The 13569-nt window shown below is 35.5% G+C and overlaps 2 protein-coding genes across 2 annotated transcripts; both read right to left on the reverse strand.

Annotated features, from left to right (window-relative positions):
• Positions 1-8833: 8833 nt before the first annotated feature.
• On the reverse strand, positions 8834-10835 carry LOC109136239 (1-aminocyclopropane-1-carboxylate oxidase homolog 4). Its single transcript, XM_048640937.2, has 3 exons — positions 10230-10835; positions 9404-9725; positions 8834-9241 (listed from the first exon to the last, which is right to left on the reverse strand). Exons 1-3 carry the CDS (start codon positions 10763-10765, stop codon positions 8987-8989), a joined length of 1113 nt encoding a protein of 370 aa, XP_048496894.1. The 5' UTR covers positions 10766-10835; the 3' UTR covers positions 8834-8986.
• A 149-nt stretch (positions 10836-10984) lies between these two features.
• LOC104905575 (1-aminocyclopropane-1-carboxylate oxidase homolog 4-like) lies at positions 10985-12766 on the reverse strand. The gene is given in 4 exon segments (XM_019252168.3): positions 10985-11304; positions 11385-11706; positions 12012-12167; positions 12169-12766. Coding segments are annotated over 4 exon segments (1203 nt in total). The 5' UTR covers positions 12636-12766; the 3' UTR covers positions 10985-11046.
• Between the last annotated feature and the right edge of the window lie 803 nt (positions 12767-13569).

A 13569-nucleotide genomic window follows, 5' to 3' on the forward strand; every position in this document is an offset into this window, starting at 1 on the left:
ATTTAAAGTGCCTCTAATGAGAACTTGAACTCATAGCCTATAATCATGAGGTACCTGTACTATTACTAGACCAACCTTTACTTGATCTAAGAATAGGACAATTATCAGAGATATTGGTACAAAAAGTTGCACCACTAATTTATTTCTAAAAAGCACACTAGCTTGCGATATAAAACATTATCGATGACATATAGACTTAATATATGCTAAATTTTATGAAATTGGGTACACGGTGTTCACTATACCACTTTCATTTTTTTTTTTCATTTTTCTCATATTTTAACTATTTAAGACGATTTTTTATCGGATTCAACAAAAATGAGAGTTTAATCTACTCTACAAATTGCATAATTACTGTATGAAATACAAATTATGCAAAATTATATAAGAAGAACGCAAATGTAAGAAAAAAGTATAGTAAAGAATATGCATCCAATTCTATTAAATCCTGCAAAAAAGTAAGTTTATATGTCGTTGACAATGTTTATTATAATTAAATAAGTAAATGGACATGTTTTTTTTATACCAATATGGCTAATTGGAAAAGAAGCATATCATATAACTTTTGAACGTTTTAAATCAATGAAATTACAAACAGACATTAATACCGAACAAGCTCTAAACTTTGAAGCTTAACTACTGTGAGATAATAAGCTTATAATGAGAGAGTTGTTGTGTTGAGTTCGAATTGATCCAAGGATGAGAATTGTAATGAGAGAAAGTGAAAGAAAGAAAGAGAAAGAAATTATTCTCCTCAAGTCTATTGTATTAGGTGCCTCAAAGATTATTACAGAAGAGTATTTATAGAAGAGTTAGTTACAACTAACTAACTGCATAAGGAAATATCTAATAACAGAAAAACTAAAAGTGACATCAGCTAGTTATTACATATAAATTCATATTCCCCCTGCAAGCTGGAAATGGGAAGAATGAACCAAACCAAGCTTGGAAGAGAGATGCTGATGTTGAGGACCTGAGAGAGGCTTGGTGAGGATGTCTGCAAGCTGAAAAGAGCTGGAAACATGAGAAGTCTGAAGGAAGCCTGAGACCACTTGTTCCCTGACATAGTGACAGTTATTTCACAACATGAAGAGCAGCTTGCATATGAGGTTCTCTTGGACAACTAAGAAACTGACTCAAGTGTTGAGTAGTATATGAGAGATCTGGCCTTGTGATATTAAGATATAACAGCCTACCTACAAGCTGTCTATATGTTTCAGGATTGGCAAGAACTGCTCCAGCATCTGTAGATAAACCTAGACCCTTAGGCAGAGGAGTATTGATAGGTTTACTATGGGAGAGTGTAAAGTCTTGAAGAATATCTGAAATATACTTCCTTTGACTAAGGAAAGTACCATGTTGATTTCTGAGTACTTCAATGCCTATAAAATACTTCATGTGACCCAGATCCTTGATAGTAAAAGCCCCATCAAGAGAAGATTTTAGAACATCAATCTGAGGTTGACTTGTACCAGTTAAAACCATATCATCCACATAAACAAGTACAAGTAAAAATTCACCATCTTGCTGCCTTGTAAACAAAGAATAGTCTTGAATAGATTGAACAAACCCATGTGAGGAGAGAAACTTGCATAATTCTTTGTTCCATTGCCTAGAAGCTTGCTTGAGACCATATAAAGACCTCTTTAACTTGCATACATCACCTGGCTTAGCTTTTGTATAGCCTAAAGGGGGTTTCATAAACACTTCTTCATCTAAGAAACCATGCAAGAAGGCATTATTTAATTTATGTCTAATTGACATAAAGGCCACCCTTTGGCAGTAGCAAGAGAAATAACTACTCTGACAGTAGCTATTTTTGCAACTGGGGAAAAAGTGTGAGTATAATCTTTCCCAGATACTTGTTGGTAACCAACAGCCACCAATCTAGCTTTATATCTCTCCACAGTGCCATTGGGATTAAATTTAATCTTGAAAATCCATTTAGAAGCTATAGCCTTCTTTCCTACTGGTAATGAAGTCAAGGTCCATGTATCATTCTTTTCTAAAGCAAGGATCTCTTTATCCATGGCATCCTGCCACTCAGGAATTAAGCAAGCTTGAGCATAAGAATGTGGTTCAGAAATAGGAAGAGAAGAGGTAACAGAGAAAGAATTAGAAGAAGAGGATTGAGGAAGAGTAGAGCAAACAAAGTCTTGTAATTTGATAGGTGGTTTAGAAAGTCTAGTAGAGTGTCTGAGAGTAGGAGCATCAGTAGAGATAAGATGAGAATCAATGATAGGCTGATGATTGATTAGAGGAACAGGATTAGTAGATAATATATGAGATGAAACAGGAACATCAGGCTCAGGAATAGGATGTTCAGTATCAAGAATAGGAGATGAAGAAGTAGAATTGTTTGTAGGAGAGTGTGAAATAGAAGGAGGAGAAGAAATAGGTGATGATAAGGAAGGCAGAGGATTAGATTCAGAATTAGGATCTGAAACTAAGACAGGAGAAACAGGAGTATGAATAGGATCTGATAGGTCTATGTGATTGTGAAGAGAAGTTACAGTAGGGGAGTTGGATAATGTGGAAGGGAATGAAGCAGTGGATTGAAAAGGAAATATAGTCTCTTTAAAGATAACATCTCTAGAGACAAAACATTTCTTAGAGGTTAAATCATATACTTTGTAACCTTTTTGTCCAAAAGGATATCCTAAGAACATGCACTTGACAGCTCTAGGACTGAACTTATCCTTTTGTTTATCAGTATTGTGGGCATAACAGAGACAACCAAACACTCTAAGAAGGTCATAAGCTGGCTTGTGATTAGTTAAAGCTTCAAAAGGACTTTTCCAGTTAAGAAGTGGAGTAGGAATTTTGTTAATAAGAAATGTAGCAGTGAGGAGACACTCTCCCCAGAAATGAGAAGGAATGTTGGCTTGAAATTTCAAAGCCCTAGCAACCTCAAGAAGGTGTTTATGTTTTCTTTCAACTCTCCTATTTTGTTGGGGAACACCAGGTATACTTCTTTGATGATATATACCTTTATTACAGAAGAGATCAAGGCATTGTTCTTGTATTATTTCAGTGCCATTATCAGATCTTATGGTTTTAACAGATTTAGTGTATTGTGTTTCAACATGAGCTAGAAAATTGGCTATGGTTTTATAAACTTGTTGTTTGTTCTGTAATAAGAAGGTCCATGTAGTTCTACTAAAATCATCCAGGATAGTTAGAAAATAGGATGCTCCATGAAGTGTTTTGATTCGATATGGTCCCCAAAGGTCTATGTGGATAAGAGCAAAGGATTCAGAGGCTCTAGAAACACTTCTAGGAAAGGGAGATTTGTGATGTTTTGCAAAAACACATATCTCACAGAAGAATTCAGGTGAATGAGAGCAAAGTGAAGCATTCACATACTTCATTCTTGATATAGAAGAGTGTCCTAATCTTGCATGAAGGATTGGAAGAGATAATTTGGATGTAGAATTGGCTCTATGAGGTGGAACATATTTGGCAGAGGAATTGAGTGTGATGTTGTTTGTGGATGAAGTACAGGCTTGTGACTCATGAGTAGATTGATGCACACTAAGATAATAGAGACCACCTACTTTAGTTCCTTGAATCAATCTTTTACCAGCAGCATTCACAAACATACACTCAGAACCAGTAAAATGATTGAACTGCAATTTTGCTATAATCAGCCAATTTTCCCACAGACAATAAATTATGTTTAAAATTAGGAACAAGCAACACATCATACAGAGTGATATTGGCACATACCACTACAGTACCCATTTCAGAAACAACAGTGTAGCTACCATCAGGCAATCCAACTTTAATAGCTTTGGTAAGTTTTCTTTTATCAGAGAATAATTTAGTATCATAAACCATGTGATCAGTAGCACCAGAATCAATTATCCATATTGCCTTAAGAAATGTACCTGCCAAGTGAGCAGAAGAGGTCAAGTTGTTAGAAGATTCTCCAACAACTTGCTTTGCTTGCACAGTTTTAAGGAAGTCTTGGAACATGGAATGAAGCATAGCACTGTCAACATGGTGAACTGCAGCATCAGAAGGTCCAGCAGCAGTATATTCAAGAGGTGTATCTTCAAGATTGTTGTCAGAAGTAACATGAGCACTCAATTTTCCAGAGTTGGAATGGACAGAAATAGGCCCTGGTTTCTTGTGATACCAGTCAGGGAAGCCAATGAGCTTGAAACACTGATCTTTAGTATGTCCTTTACTCTTGCAATAATCACAATGCAAGTTCAGTTTGTCCAACTTATCTTTCTTCCAGTCTCTCTTTCCACCATAATTTCGTTGCACAGCAAGAGCACTTACTTCTGGAATTAAATTTTGAAATCCAGATATTTGTTTTTGCTTCTCAATCTGTTGAGCTAAAGCAAATGCTCTATTAATTGAAGGCAAAAGATCCATTGACAGAATGTTAGTTATAACATTGTCATAGCCATCATTGAGTCCAAGCAAGAATTCAACTAACTTTTCTTCTGCCTGAAATTCTGTAATCTTCTTCATAAAATTGCAACTGCATTTAGACAATGCTCCACAACTGCAATCTGGAAAATTCCTTAAGTTCTGGAGTTCATCCCATAAACGCTTCATCTTTCCAAAATAAACCACAACAGACATGTTTTCTTGTTTTAATTTCTCCAAATCTTTCTTCAATTGATAAATCTGAGGTCCATTGGACTGACCATACCTCTCACAAACTTCACTCCATAACTGAATTGAACTTTCTACGAAAGTAAAATTCTCACTAATTTCTGGTTCCATTGAGTTCATCAACCAACAGGTAATCAAATAGTCACATCTAATCCATCTATTGAAATCCTTATCCTCAGAATTAGGTTTCGTAATTGAACCATCAAGAAAACCAAGCTTATTCTTCGCAATCAAAGCACGTTTTACATTTCTTTTCCAGCTAACAAAATTAGTTGAATTCAAATTGATTGCAACTAATTTGTTCATAGTTTGATCTGAATTAGAAATGTAAAAAGGATCGTTATAACTGATACTTACATTGTTATCAGTATTGACTGAATTGACAGAATCTCCAGAATTTTCCGCCATTAATTTTCGCAATCTTCAATTTCAAGAAAGATCAATTAACAAATTGATTTTGAGATTATTCGCAGGTCAAGAAGAAATGAACTCGCTCTGATACCATGAGAATTGTAATGAGAGAAAGTGAAAGAAAGAAAGAGAAAGAAATTATTCTCCTCAAGTCTATTGTATTAGGTGCCTCAAAGATTATTACAAAAGAGTATTTATAGAAGAGTTAGTTACAACTAACTAACTGCATAAGGAAATATCTAATAACAGAAAAACTAAAAGTGACATCAGCTAGTTATTACATATAAACTCATAAAGGAAAACCTAGAGAATCAACGAAACTTTTAAAGACTCAATTGTATATCAAAAGGGACGAACATCAACATAAAATTGCTAGACCATATTTTATTTCATGTCATCCATTAGATGTGTTTAAAGAGGCCTAGCTACATTACATATCATATCATTCTTAGCTTATTTCTTAACCTTTTCAACCTTTATATTTTTCCTGAGCTGCCTTAATCTCCTCAAATTTTTCATCTATCAAGGCATTAAAATCATCCATCTCTTCTGGGCTGAGGTTAAGTTCCTCTATACTCTTCCTTCCATGCAACACTGAATTAAGCAGCATACTCATTTCCATCTTACGATTTTCCTTTTGTAATTTCTTAAGCTTTTCATCCATAATTTTACTTTTTTCTTCCGTGAACTCTTTTAGGATTTTGAGTAATTTCTGACTTTTCACCTTGTGTCTTTTTTTGCATCAAAGATGACACATATCTCTACCTCATAGTTTGTAGAGAACTCATCAATCTCTCGTAAGAGACCACTCACAACATTTTCGAGGTTGGTCTTTTCTTCACTCATGATTAGACTTAAGGTGTTTGTAGGAAATGAAAACTAGAATATGTTAATCACTCTAAGGTTGTGGAGGTATTTATAGCACTTGGCTAAATAATTGAAAAAATAGTTATATTACTTAGAGTTGGTGATGTTTGTGAGTAAGTGACAATATGGTAATTTTATTATTTCGACGGTTACGGATTTCATATATTTTACCTAAATAGTGTTTCTATTAAAGTTTTCTCAGATTGCCATCCGAATTTGTTACCATATATTAGACACTTTAATGTTATAAGTAGTTACCAGATACAAACTAAAGTGTAAAACACTTTCGCAATTTGACATTCAGATTTTTGTTCTTTATATACTATGGGTCTGTTTGGCTATATTAGTCCAAAATAAACTAAAGCTTATAAGTTCGTTGAAATAATTGATAGGCTAGTAGCTGAAACTGATAATAAGTTAGCTGAGGGTGCGTTCTTCTCAACTTAAAAAATTAAGTTTCGTTCAGGTCCAATAAGTTTAGATAAGTTGCAATAAGGTACAATCAGGGCAATAAGTTCCAATCAGGTCTAAGTTCCAATCAGGTGCAATAAGCTTCAATCAGGTCTAATAAGGTCCAATAAGTTCTAATCAAATCTAATCACGTCCAATAAGGTCCAAATAGTCAATGCTCAATAAACATTTGTATTATTGTCCATTATTTTATTATTCATAATTTCATATCACTATTAATTGATTATGTTATTATTTTATAATTAAAGTACCACAATGATTATATAGTATTATACTTGTATCAGCGTTTATTATTTTATTAAATATTTGTATTATTCTCTATTATTTTATTATTCATATTACTATTAGCGGATTATGTTATTATTTTTTATTATTCATATTATTTTATTTTTTATTTTTTTAAAGGACAAATTTTAATAATTATTACTTCATAATAAATTTTGAGGGGTATTATTTACGTTAGGGGTAATATTTATGTTAATGGTCAATTTTTTTGTCTAATAAGGTCAAATAAGTTTCAATCAGGTCCAATAAAGTCTAATAAGTTTCAATCAGGGTTAATAAGGTCTAATAAGTTTCAATCAGGCCAATAAAATCCAATAAGGTCCAATAATTTCCAATCAGGTTCAATCAGATCCAATAAGTTGAATCAGGTCCAATCAGGTTTAATAAGCTCTAATAAGTTCAGTTCAGGCTCAATAAGTTCCGTTCAGATAAGTTCAGGGTCAATAAGTTGAAGAGAACACACCCTGAAAGTGATAAAGTAGTAGCTGAAATTGATAATGCCTAATGCCTAACTCTAATTACCCAACCACCACCAACACCTCCCCCACGCACCCCATGAAATTTATAATTCCACGGGGCTGGTATACATATCCTAAAATATATAATCATATGTGTGTCTTTACAAACCAACAGTAATAGTACCTAATTGCTTATAGGCTTCGCCTTCAAATCGGAGCGTATGCTGCTACTAGCACAATATTTCTTATTGTCTGTACTAAACAATGTGAAGTGCTTTTCAAATTGCCAGTTGATCATGTTACCACTCTAGCAACCAATGTAAGCATTCTTGCACTTTACGTTTTTTCTTACTTTGTGTATGGACTCATACTTGACTTTACCGCTCCATTGATCTAATTCCTTAATTTATATTTACATCCACTTGCTAGGCCTTCACCAACATCCTATGTAAACTAATGGCGGCAACCTTCTTAGTCCAAGTCGCACCAACTTCATCAATCTCCAGAAATAGGATGCTGCAGACCCTGCAGTGGATCTTAAATATCCATCTTACGGGAATAAGCTACATCTCTGTTTCAAAAAAGACTTCAAAGACACGTGGGAGACCTACAAGTTAACAACAAATTGTAAATAAAAGTTAGCTTAACTATTAGAATTATACTTATTTGCACTTTTAAATATATTATATTTCTATATGAAATTAACGACTAAATAAATTGTGTTTGCACACCAAAGTTCAACACTTTGCCTAATGCAACTAACACAACAAACGTACTTACCACCTGGTTGGAATTCGTGTAAAGTAGACATCTTCCTAACTAAGGCTAACGGACTACGAATATCACAATTACACTATTTTGGGGCGCCGTGCGCGTAGAAGCGCGGAGCAACAACTAGTTATATAAAAAAATAGTAATAATCAAATAATTTGTATTTTAGAAGATTTTTCTAAAAAAATATGTAGAGAAAAAATTTGGGTCGAATCGAAGTCGAATGTTAGGATTTTAAGTCAGATTGGAGTTGGAATTTTGAAGTCGGATGTCGGGCTCGAATTTAAAATCCGCCTTCTTGTAGGGTCAGAGTCGGATATGCATAATTCAATCCAAGTTCGACCTGTTGTCATCCCTACGCATATCATCAATTGCATTTTAAATTGAAAAGGCAACCTAAGGGTCCGTTCGGTTTGATTTTCTAAAAAACTAAGGTGAAAAATATCTTCCGTTAGAAAACATAAATAAATATTAGTTTTCTTTTGTTTGGTTTGATAGAAAAGTTATTAAATTAAGAAGGAAAAAATTCAGATGTTCGGAAAGAAAGAGTGGAGGAAATTGGTTTTTCTTCAAATTTTGAAGGAAAATCAAGGAAAATGATTTTCCTTCAAATTTTGGAAGAAATTTTTTACAAAGAGATCGAAAACACTTTTACACCTTAATTTTTCTTTTCAAATCTCTTGTCCAACCAAATAATGAAAAATGGGGAAAATTATTTTTCGGAAAAATATTTTCCTCCAAAACAAATGGAGCCTAAGTTAACTTTTGGAACTTAGAATTTGGGCAACTGTGTACCATCAAAAAAAAAAAAAAAAAAAGGGATTGGATTCTTGGAGTTGGAAGGTTCAACGATTGGTCACGCAATGGGAGTTAGAAATGGTTAATCTAATTTTTTCCTATATAAAGTTTGATTTATACCTTTAACCAAACAACTTCCATAGTTCAGAAAAAGTAACTTTTCACAACACAAAAATATAACTTCAAATAGTATCCGACCATAATACAAGTTACAACTAGATTAGTAGATTTATGATAATTATTCAACATGACACTCTCAAGTCTCAGTGTCTAACCTAGAATCAAACCCAAATTTATAATCGAAAGTAGTTGATTGTGTAATTGCCCTCACCCTCTAGCCCTGTATCTAAGCCTTTCTCAAGCACATCCGAGAATTTGAATTGTTGATACAAAGCAGGTTTCTCTGATGAAACTAATTCAGGCAAAGGTCCATATACATCTTCACTGATGGCTGGATCAAAGAAAACTGCGACTGAAACTCTTGGTTCACGTTGATCATTAGCAAATACGCGATGTTCTCCGCTCTTGTACTCACCATTGGATATCATCTAAAAATATCAACTCAATAACATTAGTTTCAAACAACCCAAAAAATAGATCATCTTTCAGATGTTCGAGTGCTAGTGTTACGAGCTATAATCCTAATTAAGCTCGATTATACGTGGTGCAACAGTTGTATAAGACTTTGTGTTAGTGATAGATTTGTTTACCTGAAGCGTGTCGCCAATAGAAATAACAAGAGCACCATGAACAGGTTTCACATCAACCCACTCTCCCTGGAAGTTAACTTGCAAACCACCCTTCTCATCCTGCAACAATATTGTCAAAGTCTCAAGATCTGTATGTGCTGTGATCCCAACAGTCTTGTCAGGCTCTGGACAGTGTGGATAGTATTGGCCAACCATTAGTCTCCTTCTAATGCATGACATTTCTTCTAATCTGTTTTTGCTTAATCCCAATCCTTCCGACAACAATCTCATCAGTCTCAATCCTAGTTGCTTCGCTTCCTCATCCCACTCAATCACCTCTTTTCTACCACCAACAGACAAAATCAAAAATAAGTCAACATTTATGGTTGCAGTGTCATTTCTTCACAAATTTTATGGAAACTCAGTTCAGTTAATCTCTAACAAATAAAAATAACAATAACCCAGGGATCTGGGCACCTGGATCAAACCCAGTCTTGACCTGGGCGCAGAACAGACCGCTGACCCTGATAACTGGCTTGTGGGTCAAAAGCTTTTCATTCACCAGTCTGGTTCAATCTGGTTGGTCCTAACCAAACAAGATTAACTACTCTATATACAGACCCAAATTCCAGTTTAAATCGCGGTCTTGTGTCCATTTACCTAACCCGTCTAGCTAGGACAACATAGGTGCCAACTCTAGCTGGATGTTTTTGTTGACAGGGTCTTTCTGCAGCTTTTTAGCAAGTCAGTATGAACAAGAAAACATAATATTCTTGACAGATAAAAAAAAAAGTATTGTGCTCTAGAACATCATGTTTGAGAGTTGAGGCTGAAGTTCTTAATTCACCTGCAAACATCTGGAAGGGATTTGGTATCAAAGTGATCCAACCGAACTTCAAGTGTATCCCTCCAACTGGCAGCATCTGACTGAAACAAGTCAAAGTTAGAGTAAAATCCCACTCCACCACTACAGCAGGTGGTGGTATCTCTCCTATAATGGGGGATCTTCTCCTCTGGAGGCAGCTCATGGAAACTCTTGATCACATCGATGAGGTGGTCGAGCATAGGGACTGACACTCCATGATTGATAACCTGAAAGAAACCCAACTTAGCTGCAGCATCTCGGATTTGCTTCACTATCTTTGGTTGCCACCCCGAGAGATCAATCACAGGTATGAGATCATGATCCGAATCAACTTGTTGGGTACCTCTGCTGAGGTGAAATAGAGTGTCTAGAGGGTGGTGGAAGATGCGAGGGATTTGTGTTATGCCTGAGTCAACCAAGCCCTTCACTCCGAGTTTGGTGTTGTCAAATTCCTCCAGCTCTTTACGACGGTCATAATTTGCAAGGCTACTATTGATATTGGCTGTATTGGTTGACATAATTTGTATGTTTATGATTTGGGGTTTCAGATAATTGGCATTAGGAGGAATATTGGTTTCACCTCTGGTTTTGGTAGTATTTTTACATTAGTAATTTGCTTTGTCTATCATCATGAATTTGCAAGCAAGCTTCTAATAGTTTAAGGTATATGTTGTCCTAACAGATGTGCATTCTATTATGTTAATAAACAATTGAAAAGCAGGTAAGAGTGCTGTCAGTTATCATTATAATCAAATGACTCAATTGAATAATTTACTACATAATCATATACTATAATCTATCACTTGTTTTCCAAACTAAAATAGTTGACTAAAGACTTTCCATCCAGTTCCTTTTTAAAGAACCTGGTTATGAAGTTTGTGAACGTAAATTGCTGGTAATGTGCAGGCTCTTCAGCTGATACTATCTCTGGCAATGGTCCATACAAGTTCTCCCTCACGCCCGGGTTGAAGAACACAGCGATTGAGACTCGTGGTTCATGTAGAGGGTTAGCATACACTCGGTGTTCTACACTGGTGTACTTGTCATTTGATATGATCTGGATAAAAACACAGCCAAAAACCAATAAGCTTCAAGAAACTAAAAACTGAATTGAGAGTTGAACATTATGTTAAGTACCTGAAGCAAGTCACCAACATTGATAACAAGTGCACCGTGAATTGGTTTGACATCAACCCATTTACCGTTATGTTTAACTTGCAGCCCACCAATTTGATCCTGCAGTAGTACTGTCAGAACACCAGGATCTGTATGGTGCGCGAGCCCAACTGTTTTGTTGGGTTCGGGACAATATGGATAATAGTGGCCAACCATGACTCTTCCTTCTGAACATGACATCTCTTTCAACTTATCAGCATTAACTCCCAATCCTTGAGAAATCAGTCCCAAGAGTCTCTCACCAAGCTGTTTTACTTCCTTGTCCCATTCAAGTATTTCATTTCTGCAAGAACAGAGAATTTGACACAATATTATCATTAGCACTTACCTTCGAATCAACTTGTTCAGTTTAATTTAGCAAGTTCTGTATCATAACTTAATTCATGTCTAGTACACTTCAATTCAATTCTTTTGAGTACGGTCTTAGTTAACTAAATTTTAGCCGATTAGAGTTATTGTTCAAGGCAACCCAACAAAGAAATTGACCCACAAAAATCCCGTCTCTAAAAATAACTGAACTGAATCGAACTAAATTTAAAAAAAGTCGAAATATAAAAACTAAAGTAGTAAAGAAAAGAAATGATATACCTGCAAACAGGTGGAATAGCATCAAAATCAGGAGGAGTAGGGCCAAGACGTAACTGCAACGTATCCCTCCAGCTGGCAGCTTTTGATACGTAAAGATCGACATTCGACATATAATTCACACCACTCACCATATCTCTACTATAATACCTCATCCGCCAGCTCATGAAACCCCTTCACTCCGTTGACCAACCCATCCAACACTGAAATCGGAACTCCATGGTTGACCACTTGAAAAAACCCAAACTTATTCGCCGCATCTCTGATTCGGCCCACTACCTCCGATGTCGGGCCTGAAAGGTCGATTATAGGTATCGGGTCAGCAACCGGGCCGGGTTCTGAGTTAACGAGGTTTTCTGAAGGGTGGTGGAAAATAAAAGGGATTTGTGTGATGCCTGAGTTAACTAAGCCTTTGACTCCGAGTTTTGTTTCATCGAATGCTTTCACGTCTTTTAATCGATCGTTTACAAGGCCGCTCGCATTTATGGATATGTTGGTTGCACGTCTGGTAGTAGTCCCAAGCAGTGGTCTGCCGCCTGTCGTCGCATTCATGCTTGGTGGACGGTCGAGATTGCCGAGGGGAAAGCGTTGTGTTATGTACTGAAGTTGGCTCGCAATCATATTCATAACCTCTTTTGTGTTGTTTTTCAAACAGATTTGTCAGTCTATAGACTATAGTGTCTCGTCTTTCTAGAGGAGCTCTAATCTATTTTAATCTTGATTTGATTATGGAGGAATGAGGATGGTTTCTTATTACTCTTTCCCTTTTTTTTTTACTTGTTATATTTTTTTCAATTATGGATGTTTCTTTTTATTTGCTATATTTCGTTATTTGGAATAGTTGGTCCACCATAAAATATTACTATTATATTTGTTTTTCTCTTTTTTCAACCAAAAGTACTATTTTTTCAATTTTTTTATTATTTTATATTAAATGGCTCAAAAAACATCATCCCAAAAGCTTCCAAAAGCTTGAAAGTGACATTACCTTAATTGTTGTGCATTATCAAATGTAACAAGTAAAAAAAATTGAGGGCGTAGTTAAGAGGTTCTTTATGTCTTGGTCTCATAGTCTCATGTGCGTATGGACGATAATTATGTTGCTCATCACCTAACTAGATTAGTGCATTTTGCCTCTTTTGGTATTGAACAATAGTGTGGGTGTTAATAAAACATTAGTGAAAAAAAACCTTATATGTCACTTAGTACCATATGCGGTTTTTGTAAAGCCGCATTCGAAAAGCAACCAAAAAATGAGAGGGAAAATTTGGCAAAAAAATATGATGGGTCCTCAAAGAACCGCATCAGATTAAAAAAAACCGATGCAGTTTTCTTAAATCTGATGCGGTTTAGAGACAACATCAGATTTTAGCATTATTAAATCCAAAAAAAAACGCGTCCTAGGTCCAGGTCCAACACTCTTGTGGCGCTCACTTCTCTCTAACCCCAACCCAACCCCTCCCTTATAACCCTAACCCTAAACATTTCAAATTCTCTCTCCTCTCTCTACCAATTTTTTCTCTTTCCTCTCTACTCCTTACTGAACCACCACCATTTGTGT

The sequence above is a fragment of the Beta vulgaris genome, chromosome 1 (genome assembly GCF_026745355.1).
Source record: "Beta vulgaris subsp. vulgaris cultivar EL10 chromosome 1, EL10.2, whole genome shotgun sequence".
In the NCBI taxonomy this organism is placed as follows: Eukaryota; Viridiplantae; Streptophyta; class Magnoliopsida; order Caryophyllales; family Amaranthaceae; genus Beta; species Beta vulgaris.